Genomic DNA, 13920 nt, shown 5'->3' on the forward strand with positions numbered 1-13920 from the left:
CCATATCCACGAGGACAAATCACTGCCTCATATCCTGTCCTTATAGTTCCCAACAACTGAGCATTCAGGTATCCCATAACAAGATTATCATCTTGTTCGATGTGGTCCTCTAATTCTTGAAGAAAATTATGTTTCTCTTCTTCGCTACACCCAGTCTCTGGAGCATAAACTTGAACAATGGTCCCGCGAACCTACTACGTTGGTGTAGCAGGGGGAGAGGTGATACTCCCACGTGGCGCGTCTCAGGTGGTGGATAGGGGGGTCCTAACTGGCTTGCCGGCAGACTTGAGGGAAATAAAATACCTCTCGCGGACCACACACACATTCCCCTGTGGGTGGGGGACGCAGACAGAGAATTCACTCACGGTATCCCCTGCCTGTCGTAAGAGGCGACTACAAGGGATGGTCCAATTATAACCATGAGACTATTTGTAATTAGTACCATCACGCAGGGAACACCATGGGTCGCATTTACTTGCGGGTACTACCACTATGTTAGGTACTCAATAGGTTTGTGATTAGTAGCGACAGTGTGTGAATCAGGAGGTGGGTCCTACAGTACCTGTGATTCATACCTCTGTATGAGTGACACCATGGGATTAGCGGCACCATGGTTCTGCCTTACCTATACTTAGTTCCCACTATGTGAGGAATTCCACAGGATAGTACGAGTCCCGGTGGTTAGTCCACTTACGTGAGGAATGCCATAGGTTTGCGTTGCCTGTAAAGAGCGCCGCAATGTGCGAAACACCATAGGTCTTTGTTACATGTGCACATTACATTACCTGTGAATAGTACTTGATGCGTGCAATACCATGAGTCTCTGCTACTTTTGATTAGTACCGCAATATCACATAGCATGGCTCTACTTTCCTAGTGAGAAATACCATTATGAGGGGCCGATGACCTGGATTTTGGACCCGATTCAACTATAAGCATAATCGATTCAGCATCGTGCTATAGAAGCAGTCCCTTGGTCAATAATACTATTGTTTTGTGCCAGCCTCTTTGCACGTGAGGCACTGTGGGTCTGATCCACTGATCGATTTAAATTCACCGTCCAACCATTCATCCTTCGTCCTCATGTTTTGAATTGTGGTCAGTTGAGGATTTTGGACTTTTAAGTTGTCACTTCATTTCATCTCATTTCGTACCATTAGGGGCCAATGACCTCTATGTTAGGCCCCTTTAAACAACAAACATCAACATCAATCGAACAAGGGTCAGGGTGTTTGTGTTGATTTTCTGATGTAGCTTAATAATTTGTTCATTAACATATTCAGTATTAGCCATAACATCGATGTTCTTGTTGATTATGAATGCCACACCATTCCTTGTTTCTTATTTCCATGCCAGTAAAGTATGTAACCTTTTAGCATCAATTTACTCCCTTTCTTTATCCATTTAGTTTTGCTCAGTCCTAAGGACCTCAGTCTTTCTCCTTTCCATGTGATCTGCAAGTTCCTCACATTTAGTAGTCAGGGTATTTATGTTGCTATTTTGAATTTGTTTTTCTGTTCCCTTTAAGTTTGGGCTTATCACAGTCATCCTTACTAGAAATATATACAGGAGGAGGTCTCTGTCTTGGTTTCTGTTCACATCCAAGGCTCATTTTACTGTTGAAAGCAATTTGACAATTTTCTCCCCTTGCTGGTTTTGCTGGGCCTAACACAAGGCGAGGTTTTTCTGTCTGGGATAACTCCCTGAGCCTTGGATTGTCCCCTAATAAAACAATAATCGTATGACCTCAGCTACTGTGTGCAAGCCTTTTAATTTGTCGCCATCTGACTGCTTGCTCATCAGTTTTGACATTCCGTTTTACTCGAGGCCTACCAGGTGGCAGGCTAATTTTTAATGAATTTTGTCTGGTAAACACCAGTTGTCTTTTGCAGGCCGATATCGACAATGAGTTGATATAGATGTTGATTCCCATATTTGTCCCGAATTAGTAAATTTATAATACCAATATAAATGGTCCGTTATTGGACATTATAAATTTGGTCTTGGTGGGTGTGCTAGGTACCAACTGATGAGCCCAACTTAGAACACGAGGGTGAAATGCTGGCAACCAGGGATGAGTTGGCTGGAAAATTTATAATGTCCAGTAACGGACCATTTATATTGGTATTATCGACATTGAGTGTTGAATGGACTTTCTTTTGCCCTTCAAAAGTCGACTACCTATCCTGGATTTGAACCAATTATCTTGGGATCTGGAGGCTGACACTCTACCACTGATCCACAGAGAGAGCTGAGAGTCCCCTATCCAATCTGAAAGGCAGCAGTGTTGTGATCAATTTTTGTGCCATTTTCTACACACAGGTTTCATCAAACCTGCTAAGGAAAGACTCCTCCACCTGCAGCCGCTGGTTCTCCCCTAGTGTGCAGGTTTGGTACTGGCCGCCAGACCCTCGGCCAACGTGCTACCATCTACTGTTGCAAGTTATGAATCTCATTCCGTATTGACGGTTATCACTTTACAAAAGAAAATATTTATAAAATCCTCCTATCAATACAAGTCAAGTCATCTGTTAGATGATGCAAAGTCTATACATGTTTCAGCCTAATCTCAAGGCCATCTTCAGTAGTAAAACAATGATTACATAATATACAAACAAATTAAAAATCGTAATGATGTGAAGTGACAGTGATCATGATTGGTGAGTTAAAAACACATTGATGTACAAAGTCCTCTCGTCTAATAGATCTTGCTGACTGTTAAATAAAAACACTATGCTGAGGAGTGTAGTGAGACCGTCAATACTACGAATAAAACATGTATAACATCTGTAATGAGCAAAAAAGGAATATATGAGTGGATGAAGAACAAGTTAAAATGATGTACGAAAAGAAAACTCGTATGACTTACTTGTAACTAAAGTTGTCGTCTCGAATGGAGATGACCTCACAATTAAGTATTTATTTGTTTTCCACCTAGTCGATACAATGATTGCTTAAGGCAATTTTTAATGGTCAAAAGTGGTACATGTTTCGTATATTATCAACATCTTCAGCCACATAACACTGTTTAGATGAAAAATATATAAAATTGACAAAGTAATGCTTTAGAGGAAGTGTCCTTAAAATTAACATAAGATTGACAAGATTAAAACAAACAAATAACTCAAGAGAAAATATATAAATTATTTCTACAATAGAAAGCAGTCGTCTCAAGTCACATTGACAACTAAGCCTGTGTGTGGCTGACTGTGTATCTGTGTTGATGTGGTCGATCTTTCGATCAGAAACATACCGGTTCTGGCAAACCCATAAAGAACAAGTCACCAACATACGCAATCTCAAAAAGAAAATTAAAGATAACGATTTAATAGTAACTAAAACAGATAAAAGGTAATGCTACTGTAGTTATGGAGAAAAGTGACTACGTAAATAAAGCACAATTCTTTTTTACTAACAATAACTTTAATGCAGTAAAAAAGACCCTACTAATAGAATACAAAGAGAGCTGAAAGCTTTAATTAAGAACTTTTTATTTTTGTTTAATGACGTAGAAAAATCAAAACTGATCATCATGAATCCCAAGTTACCTACGGCGAAAGTGTTACCGAAGATTCACAAGGCGGATGTCCCCATAAGGCCCGTTATTAACTTCAGAAGTAGTCCGACGTACAAAATATCCCAATTTATTCACAATTTTCTTAAAACACATTATTCCTTTCAAGCTAACACGTCAGTTAAAAATTCCCTGGAATTCTGCAGTAGAATAAAAAATCTCACGTTACCGAAACATTGCACCCTTCACTCCTTTGACATAGTAAATATGTACGCGAATGTACCCGTCAATAAAACCGTCGAAATAGTAAAAAACAATCTTTCCAAATTCAGTAAATTGACTATAGGGGAGATAGAAGAGTTTATTCAGATTCTCAAGTTTACATTAAATAATGGCTTCTGTACTTTTAATAACATCATATACCAACAGAAGGGGCTTCCTATGGGGTCACCAGCCTCGGGAATCCTCGCTGATATTTACGTAGATTTCCTCAAATACACTCACATTATAGGTAAAATTAATGGGATCAAACATTGGACTCGGTACGTGGATGATACTTTTATTATTCTGGATTCTCACATTACTGACAGCAACACCGTTCTTGAATTACTTAATAACCTGGATCCACACATAAAGTTTACGATAGAATCCGAGAACAGCAATTCCCTTAATTATCTCGATTTAACTATTACTCGCAATCAGAATAAAACCATTTCTTTTAATATTTACAGGAAGCCCACTCACACAATAAACACAATCCACCAAACTTCTCTACACCCAGGGACACAGAAGAAGACAGCTTACAATAGTATGATTTTCAGAGCTCTTAATGTTCCTTTATCCCATAAGAATTTTAGAAAGGAAATCAACACCATTTATGCAATAGCCGAAGGTAATGGTTTCAGTAAAGCTTTTATGAATAAAATTCTCAATAAATTTAGAAATAAACCCTAGACCACCTTAGAAAAACAATCTTCCCATAAAGAGAAGTTCACCACATTTACCTTTAATAATAATAATAATATATATCCTATTTCAAACATCTTTAAAAAGCACAAGTTAAAAGTAGCTTTCAAGACCGTTCACAGCAATACAAAAATGTTTTTTAATTCTCATACTGTCAACAGCAAAAAATTTTCTAACTCTGGAATATACAAATTAAAATGCCAATCATGTCTTTCAACATATATTAGGCAAACAGGCCGCAGTTTCAATGTAAGATACTCCGGACATCTTAATGCCCTAAAGTATAATCGCTACTCAGCCATGAGCGAACATTGTAGAGAGAAAAATCATAAATACACAACAATTGATCAAGACTTAAAGATCCTGCATTACGAACAGTAAGGTCCCTTACTTAATATACTAGAGAATATATATATATAGATATCGACCAATATAACAATCCCGTCTATAACTTAAATGAAATCAACGAAAAGAAAAATATTTTATTGGAAACCTTTGTCCCGCTCATCTGCGAACAGTTCATTAATAAAAAAGAGTTTCACTACCGACATTCTAGAACAAGACCCGTCCTTCCATCAACACCCTCCTTCCGCGAATCACAACGTCCTTCCCTCCCTGCCCCTCCCCCTCCACCTCCATTACCCCTCCCAACCACATCGACACAGATACACAGTAAGCCACACACAGGCTTAGTTGTCAATGTGACTTGAGACCGACAAGGTCATCTCCATTCGAGACGACAACTTTAGTTACAAGTAAGTCAAATTAGTTTTCTTTTCGTACATCATTTTAACTTGTTCTTCATCCACTCATATATTCCTTTTTTTTCTCATTACAGATGTTATACACGTTTTATTCGTAGTATTGACGGTCTCACTACACTCCTCAGCATAGTGTTTTTATTTAACAGTCAGCAAGATCTATTAGACGAGAGGACTTTGTACCTCAATGTGTTTTTAACTCGCCAATCATGATCACTGTCACTTCACATCATTACGATTTTTATTTTGTTTGTATATTTGTTTTACTACTGAAGATGGCCTTGAGATTAGGCTGAAACATGTATAGACTTTGCATCATCATCTAACAGATGACTTGACTTGTATTGATAGGAGGATTTTATAAATATTTTCTTTTGTAAAGTGCTACCATCTACTGTCATATGGTTGCAGGATGATACTTACTTAACCTGTTCTTCTCAACCATGTATCAAATTATATTACTTAAATTTGTGTGATTTTCTTTTTTAAAATGTAGATGTATGGATGGAGTATGTCAAGTTTGAACAGAAGAGAGGTGACCCTAAGAACGTGAGTGAGATCTATTGGCGAGCTCTCAAGAACTTGGACCCAATGCACACAGACATATTTGTGAGCGAATTCAGTCTTGTGAAGACGGGACTTACAGCTCCTCAGGGAGCCACGACATAAAGTGAGAGGTAAGACTTTGTCAATTCCCTTTTTTCTCCTCCAGCCAGGTTGGGATGTTAATGGCACCTTTCCTTCTTCTTCTTCTATCCAGTCACCATGTTCCTTAATACAGTATTAAGTTATTCTTGATTGAGTCCAACCATCTTAGTCTTATTCTACTTCCTTCAATCTTAGCCCCCATCATCTGCTTCAGTATCCTTTACTTTTTCCTCTTAACCCTTCTTAAGCAGATGCTTTTGTAGTTCTGATTAGAATATTTTTTTTCAAAATTTTAAAATATATACCTTTGTTCCATATTACGCTTACCTGTTGATACTGGAAGGTCAGACAGCATCTGTTGGTTGTAAAGTTGAAGTTTGTTGTGTATGTCCTTGCATTTAGTGCATTGCTGGCACAAGTCACCACACTTTACACTCCACATCAGAGGTGCTCAGCTGGGCACCCATTGAGGGTAGCCCAGAGCGGCCGGGCAGGCGTGGCGTAGATGCGGGCAGGTTACGTAACAAGCATACATCACAGTAAAGTGAGAGAGCGGACACACTTTTCCGGGAAGCGAGGGAGCATCGACGTTTGATTGTGATTACAAAGCTCTTCTCCACTACTCACCGAAGTGCTGATTGGGGGGCATTATTTAAAATAAAGCTGTTGATTTATACTGCAGTTGATATAAACAATACTTCTTTTTCTTACATTTATTAATTCAAAGAAAACTGACATGTTATAATGTTTGTGTTACCATGTACAGAGGTACACGGTTTAAGCACACAAGCTACAATTTACAATTCCTTGCATGGGAATGACAGTATTTTCATAATAAAAAAAATAAAATGGGAATGACAGTATTTTCATAATAAAAATAAAATAAAAAAAACAAAAGAAGAAGTTCCTGTTATTCATTAAGCAAAAGTTATTAAAATTATATAATGTAGTAGTTATTTGGCACAGTGTTGTAATGTTGTGTGACTTTCCCTGTTCACTGAATTTCTGAAAATAGTATTTAAAATCTAACAGGCGCCCAATGATAATAGCTAGCCTGTATGTGGCGACAGGGAGTTTCGTCATGTGTGAGGACATAGATATGTACTATCCAAGATTAAAGAACGACGACGTAAGTATATGTACCGGGTAGATATACAATATGCCTTCAAATGAAATGAAAAATTATAATCTGTTTTCCAGTCAGTGACCAGGTCAGGAATGGAATGAATGAAGCCCCCATCTTTCGTCGAGGATAGGAATTGTGCCGGCTGCCGAGGCCTGTCGCACTCCTCTGGGGCAATGATTAATGACTGACAGATGAAATGAAATGATAGTGGAGAGTGTTGCTGGAATGAAAGATGACAGGGAAAACTGGAGTGCCCAGAGAAAAACCTGCCCGCCTGCGCTTTGTCCAGCACTAATCTCACGTGGAGTGACCGGGATTTGAACCACGGAACCCAGCGGTGAGAGACCGGCTCGCTGCCGCCTGAGCCACGGAGGCTCCTATGCCTTCAAATAAATAACCTAATTGATGTTATTCCTGGTAAGTATGGTTACATTGTTGATTAGATAATTTAAACCCAAATAATGGTTTACCCCAAGGGTCAGTTTTATCTCCCATTCTATTCAATCTTTACATCCATGACCTGCTAAGAACAACTTCAAAGAAGATACAGTTTGCAGATGATCTAGCTTTAATTACTCAGAGTACGGATTTGGCACACTGTGAGGATGTACTTACAGAGGACCTAGCTACCATGTGCGACTATTTTCACAAATGGAGACTCCAACCAAATCCTAGTAAAATGGAAGTAACAGCATTCCACTTGCATAACATGGAAGCTAATCAGAAACTACATGTGCTTTTTAACGGAACAGAAGTCTCCCACAACTTCTTCCCAAAATATCTGGGTGTCACACTGGATCGGTCCTTGTCGTTCAAACAGCATTGCTCGAATCTGTCAAAGAAGCTGAGTACAAGAGTAAATCTACTGCATAAACTAGCGGGCAGCAACTGAGGTGCAGATGCAAACACTCTTTGCACTGCTTCACTTTCTCTAGTATACTCGGCTGGTGAGTACTGCGCTCCTGTGTGGGAAAACAGCGTACATTCGAGCAAGATTGACGTACAGCTCAATGAAACCATGAGAGTTGTTACTGGTACAGTGAGGTCCACTCCTACTCAGTGGCTGCCTGTTTTAGCAAACATTGCTCCTCCAGATCTGAGGAGAAAAACAGCAAAAGTACAGTTGCTCAAGAAGACCTTTGCACACAGGAACTCACTTTTGTTCAATGCCTTGCGACATCCACCTGTGATGAGGTTAAAATCCAGGAATCCACTCTGGACTTATCTACACTCCTATGAAAAATTCAGTGTAACAGCAGAATGGAGACAGCGATGGGAACAATTCCACCCACCGACGCCTTTCTGGTTATAGACCCAACGAAGAAAGTGCCAGGTTTTGATCTTCCTCGACATGAGTGGTCAAAACTCAACCGTTTCAGAACAGGCCACAGCAGGTGCCGATATATGATGAAAAAGTGGGGATATTGTGAAAGTGCTGCGTGTGAGTGTGGTGCTGAGAAGCAGACCTTGCTTCATGTTGTTGAGAGCTGTCCACTGTCAGCATTTAAGGACGGTTTACGGACTGTGCATGAATTGACACCAAGTGCAGTGGACTGGTTGTCGAAGCTGGACATTCTAGTTTAATTACCTCTATATTTTAATTTGTATGTTAATTTGTATATTTTTACAGATTATGCTTGTAAATGCCATACGATAATAATAATAATAATAATAATAATAATAATAATAATAATAATAATAATAATAATAATAATAATAATAATAATAACCCGAACAACCACACGCAACAGCTTACCCACCTTACCTTCCTATTTCTAAAGCACCTCTTAAAATGTAATAGTGAAAATTGTAATTCATTACGTACATTATAAAAATATTTGAGGTTGTAGGCGTCACTCTTTATTGTATCTGGTCAAAATACATAAACTACAGTGAACATAAATAAAGTTTTTCTTATAATGTAAACTGAAAGTTGAAGTGAATTCTGCCCTCTTTCCCTGGTATCACCGTAGTGATCAAGAGTGACTGGGAGAACCTTCACGGCCTCTGACATACCCACAACGTCACTGTGGTTGAATAGCGTACGCTGCGCTCATCGCCTACCAGCCTGCCTACTTACAGTGCTGGGCACCCGCGGGACTGAATGCCTGGTGTGAGCACCTCTGCTCTACATGTTTCTACCAAAAATATGACACTTTCCTTCTTTTCACAAATGTCGTGAAGTGTGGTAAAGCTCAAAGCATGTATCGGGATGCGGAACATTTCTTTCTCCCTGTTTGGAACACCCCTCTTTTCTTGCTTAGAGGTCACCCTTTCACGAGTGACTCAAGTTGTTCCCTGAACTTTCTGTAAGAAATTGGTTTGGAGGTGCAGATTTTCTGGACCGTGACATAAAACAGATATGTGTTAACAATGCTTATTTTAAGGAGCCAAAAGAACATTTTTCTATAGTACCACTTTATGGTCCTATGCCTGAAGTGGTAAGAGGCTATGTAATGATCACTATGATCCACACCACCCATGTCATATCAGGCTTGTTTGTCCCTTTATGGCTAGTGCTCAACATGAAATCTGTCCTTTTATCCTTCCATACACAAGTAAGTTTAAAATCTTTATGAAAATAAATTGTGTCCCCTTGTTTCATTTTTTTTTTTACATGTTTCTTTTGGAGCTGATGTGGCATGTCTTTGCAGGATGGCAGGATTGTACATACAAGCACAGAAATGGTGTCCCGACGTAAACAATCAACACTGCCCCACTCCAGTACCGAAAAGGAGGGGAGGGCATGAATGGGTAGTGCTGGAGGCACACTGGGGGTGTGTGTGTTTTTTTTTTGCTCTGCTGTCACCACTGTGGCCATTTCAATCACTACAGTCTTAAAGCAGGCTGTCTACCTGCAGCAATGCGTTAAGTGTTGAGGTGGGAGTATACCATGCTTTGTTTATACTGGGACACCATTTCTGTGTTCATGTGTACCTGTTACAATATTCATGGATAGGAGCTGGTCAGCTAATTCTGGTGATGTATAATACCTGTCAATATATATGTGATGGCCAGAAAGAGGGTTGTGGGGATCTTTGGTGAGAGAAGTAACAGTTTGAGTTGTTTTTTAGAAGGTTTGAACTTGTTTCTTCTTTACCATTTTAAGGCTTGAAGGAGTACACATATCTCTTACTAGCATCAGACAGAACAAACCTTTTGAGTCCAAATTTTGTCGGCTTCATTGGGTTGTAAACCTTAAATGAAACTCTCCCATCATCAATAGAAATCTTTTCACTGGAGGTATAATGAAATATACACTTTTCTCTGATTTTATTGATGACTGGCTCTAAATATTGAATTTTTCTGAGACAATCTTGATTTTGGGGAAGGTGTGCAAAATGTAGATTCCAAAATAGGAGCAAAAATTCACAAAGGGGAAATACTTCGTTAAAGAATGGCACCATACTTACCCATGCCTTAGAGAAATACTTGGTTATATCTGTAAGGGGATGCCTTTGCTCGCAGGATGTAGTGTTTACAGTGCACTATGTCTTCTGGTATGGGCTAGAATAAATTTGTTACTTTCATTGACCTGTCTCAGTCTCATCCATGGCTTTGGCAATATGAAAGTGACCGAGGTATGAGCGATTCTAGTAATACCGTTCCTTATGCAGCCAGTCCCTGTTATGAATGGTGTGAAAATATCGCTCATAGGGTCGGTTGGTGCATGCATTTCAGTGGGCTTGGCAGAGTGATATGTAATAGCAACATCTGGCTCGGTGAGGAAAGCAACGGGAAACTATCTCACTCCTCATTTTCCTAGTATACCTCTTCAATGACCCCTAGGTTATCTATGACAGCTGTTGGTGGAGCTGTAGAGGATCAAAACAGCCTTCGGGCTGAATACCCAACATACATACGTACATACATCTGTAAGGGGGGAGGGAGTGAAGCTCCATGTTTATCCGACTCCTACTAGTTGTTTTCAGTACGAGTTGACAGGATGATTCCACTGTACAAAGGTGAAAAATGAGAGTATCCTCCTAATTCAATACAATAAATATTCCGTCATTAGACGGAGTAAACAAATTCAAACATGTTTCGGCTCGTTTGAGCCATCTTCAGTGAAAAATGAGGGGAGATTTGAAATAATTTACATAATATAAGTTGAACAAATGCTAAAAAACATAATGAAGTAGCAAATGAAAAAACAAACAAAAGAGAGCCTAGACAGAAACAAAATTAGCACAAATATACAATATTTACATCAATATGCAGAGCAAAAAACAACTCACTGTGACAAAATTCAGTGAAAAGGTGTTAATTTAAAATAATAATTGAAACTAAAAACTGTGTTAACCTAAGAAAACAAAAGAATGAAAAAAACAAATGATGCAGACTGAAATGAACAATAGTAGCACATGGTGAGGTTGTGGACCTCATAGTTTACAAAATATTGTTTAGTAACAATAACAAACAGGTCGAAATCACTGTCAAAAATCATCCTTGTAGAAACCCATCACATTAAATTGGTCAGGAGGGGAGCGGGAGCAAATATTCTTGAGAAACCAAGCCTGATATGACGTGCAGGCGAAAAGCCTGTGACAAGGAAAAAACACCAATGAAATTTAAAGCTTTAGAAACAACAGCATTCTCAAAATCTTCTCAATCTAGCGGTCCCTTTCTTGATTATTGTTTCATAATGTTGGCTGGTGTCTTGCCTTATTATAAAGGGTCGGAAGGGCCGCGATATAAAATTGAGAAGCTGTGTTAGGCAGAAGACAGATGCATAGTAAACTGTAAGTGATCTAGCGGAAACCGTCAATGAAGCTCTAATCTGTAATGGAAAAATGAGGTTGTGTGAGAAACGTGGGGTGATAAGTAAAACGTGTAGAATGGGTGTGAAGAAAGCTGAAACTTACGGTGTTTAGCAGGTGGCTCATCTCTCAAATGGCCTGGCCTCTCAAAGTAACGGTCTCGTTCGCGTGATCGAGTCTATTGTTGGTTCGACTGTGTTTGCTAGGATGGAAGGAGTGGAGGGGGAAGGGGTGGTTCATGGCTGGTGTGAGGAGGGGGGAGTGGTGGTGAGTTGGAGAAATGGAGGTGGGGTTTGTTTGTGTTATGGAAATTCTGACAAATATATGGAATGAATGTTTCAAGTAGAATGTTCTTTTTCTCGTTGACTTCATTTAAATTGTGAGAGGGGTTCATAAACAGATCTAAATCGATGTGGATGCTCTCGAGAACGTTGAGCAAGGTGCCTTTTTGCTCGTAATGCAAGATCTTGAGGTGTTTATCTATTGAAGTGTATTCGTGGCTGGATGCTTTATGATGTTCACTCATAGCTGAGAAACGATTATATTTGAGAGCGTTGCGTTGTTCGGCGTATCTTATGACAAAATTGCGGCCTGTTTGTCAAATATAGCTGGAATTACAGGATTGGCATTTTAATTTGTAAACTCCGGAGTTCAAATATTTGTTGTTAATGTTGTTATAGTTATTGTTGACAGTGTGTGGATTGAAAATGAGTTTGGAGTTGGTGTGGGAGGTTCTATAAGCTATTTTGATGTGTTTCTTAAAAATATTAGAAATTTGGTAAATGTTACTATTATTGAAAGTGAATGTGGAAAACTTTTCTTTAGGAGTGGAATCTTTTTCTAGGGTAGTCTTGGGTCTGCTTTTATATCTGTTGATGATTCTGCTGACGAAGATTCTACTGAAACCATTGTGTTCTGCAATATTGTAAACGGTATTAATTTCTTTTTTTGTAATTCTTGCGAGATAAAGGGACATTTAATGCTCTGAGAACCATGCTATTGTAAGCTGCTTTTTTATGTATGTCTGGGTGCACAGAGGTCTGATGTATGGTATGGGTGGGTTTTCTATATATATTGAAGGATAAAATGTTGCTGCTGTTGCGCAAAATGGTTAAGTCCAGGTAATTAAGGGTTTTATTGTTTTCTGACTCTATGGTGAATTTTATATGTGGGTCAATGGAGTTGAGAAATCCAAGTACTGTGTTGCTGTTAGTGACGTGGGAGTCTAAAATAACAAACGTGTCATCAAGAAAGCGTGTTCAGTGTTGAATGCCATTGATCTTGCCAATGATGTGAGAATGCTCTAAATGATCAATGTAGATATCTGCAAGGATTCCTGAAGCTGGTGACCCCATGGGAAGACCTATCTGTTGGTAAATGACATTATTGAAAGTGAAGAAATTGTTGTTCAAAGTAAATTCCAGAATCCGAATAAATTCATCTATTTCGCCTATACTTAAATTGCTGAATTTGGAGAGATTATTCTTGATCAATTGTACGGTGCTGTTATCGGGAACATTAGCATACATGTTAGTAATATCAAAAGAATGAAGAGTGTGGACCACCCCTACCCCCTCCGCTCCTTCCATCCTAGCAAACACAGTCGAACCAACAATAGACTCGATCACGCGAACGAGACCGTTACTTTGAGAGACCAGGCCATTTGAGAGGACAGCCACCTGCTAAACACCGTAAGTTTCAGCTTTCTTCACACCCATTCTACACGTTTTACTTATCACCCCACGTTTCTCACACAACCTCATTTTTCCATTACAGATTAGAGCTTCATTGACGGTTTCCGCTAGATCACTTACAGTTTACTATGCATCTGTCTTCTGCCTAACACAGCTTCTCAATTTTATATCGCGGCCCTTCCGACCCTTTATAATAAGGCAAGACACCAGCCAACATTATGAAACAATAATCAAGAAAGGGACCGCTAGATTGAGAAGATTTTGAGAATGCTGTTGTTTCTAAAGCTTTAAATTTCATTGGTGTTTTTTCCTTGTCACAGGCTTTTCGCCTGCACGTCATATCAGGCTTGGTTTCTCAAGAATATTTGCTCCCGTTCCCCTCCTGACCAATTTAATGTGATGGGTTTCTACAAGGATGATTTTTGACAGTGATTTCGACCTGTTTGTTATT

General features: G+C 39.2%; 1 protein-coding gene across 2 annotated transcripts in view; it reads left to right on the forward strand.

The window, feature by feature from the left end:
• Positions 1-13920, forward strand: part of LOC136873791 (U3 small nucleolar RNA-associated protein 6 homolog) — a 228371-nt gene that overhangs the window by 159803 nt on the left and 54648 nt on the right. For both annotated transcript variants that reach the window (XM_067147025.2, XM_067147024.2), the window contains exon 11: positions 5738-5918. In XM_067147025.2, the coding sequence (XP_067003126.1) occupies positions 5738-5910 (173 nt within the window). In that variant the 3' untranslated portion in view covers positions 5911-5918. The remainder of the gene's footprint in view (positions 1-5737; positions 5919-13920) is intronic.

The sequence above is a fragment of the Anabrus simplex genome, chromosome 5, assembly GCF_040414725.1.
Source record: "Anabrus simplex isolate iqAnaSimp1 chromosome 5, ASM4041472v1, whole genome shotgun sequence".
NCBI classification, from domain to species: Eukaryota; Metazoa; Arthropoda; class Insecta; order Orthoptera; family Tettigoniidae; genus Anabrus; species Anabrus simplex.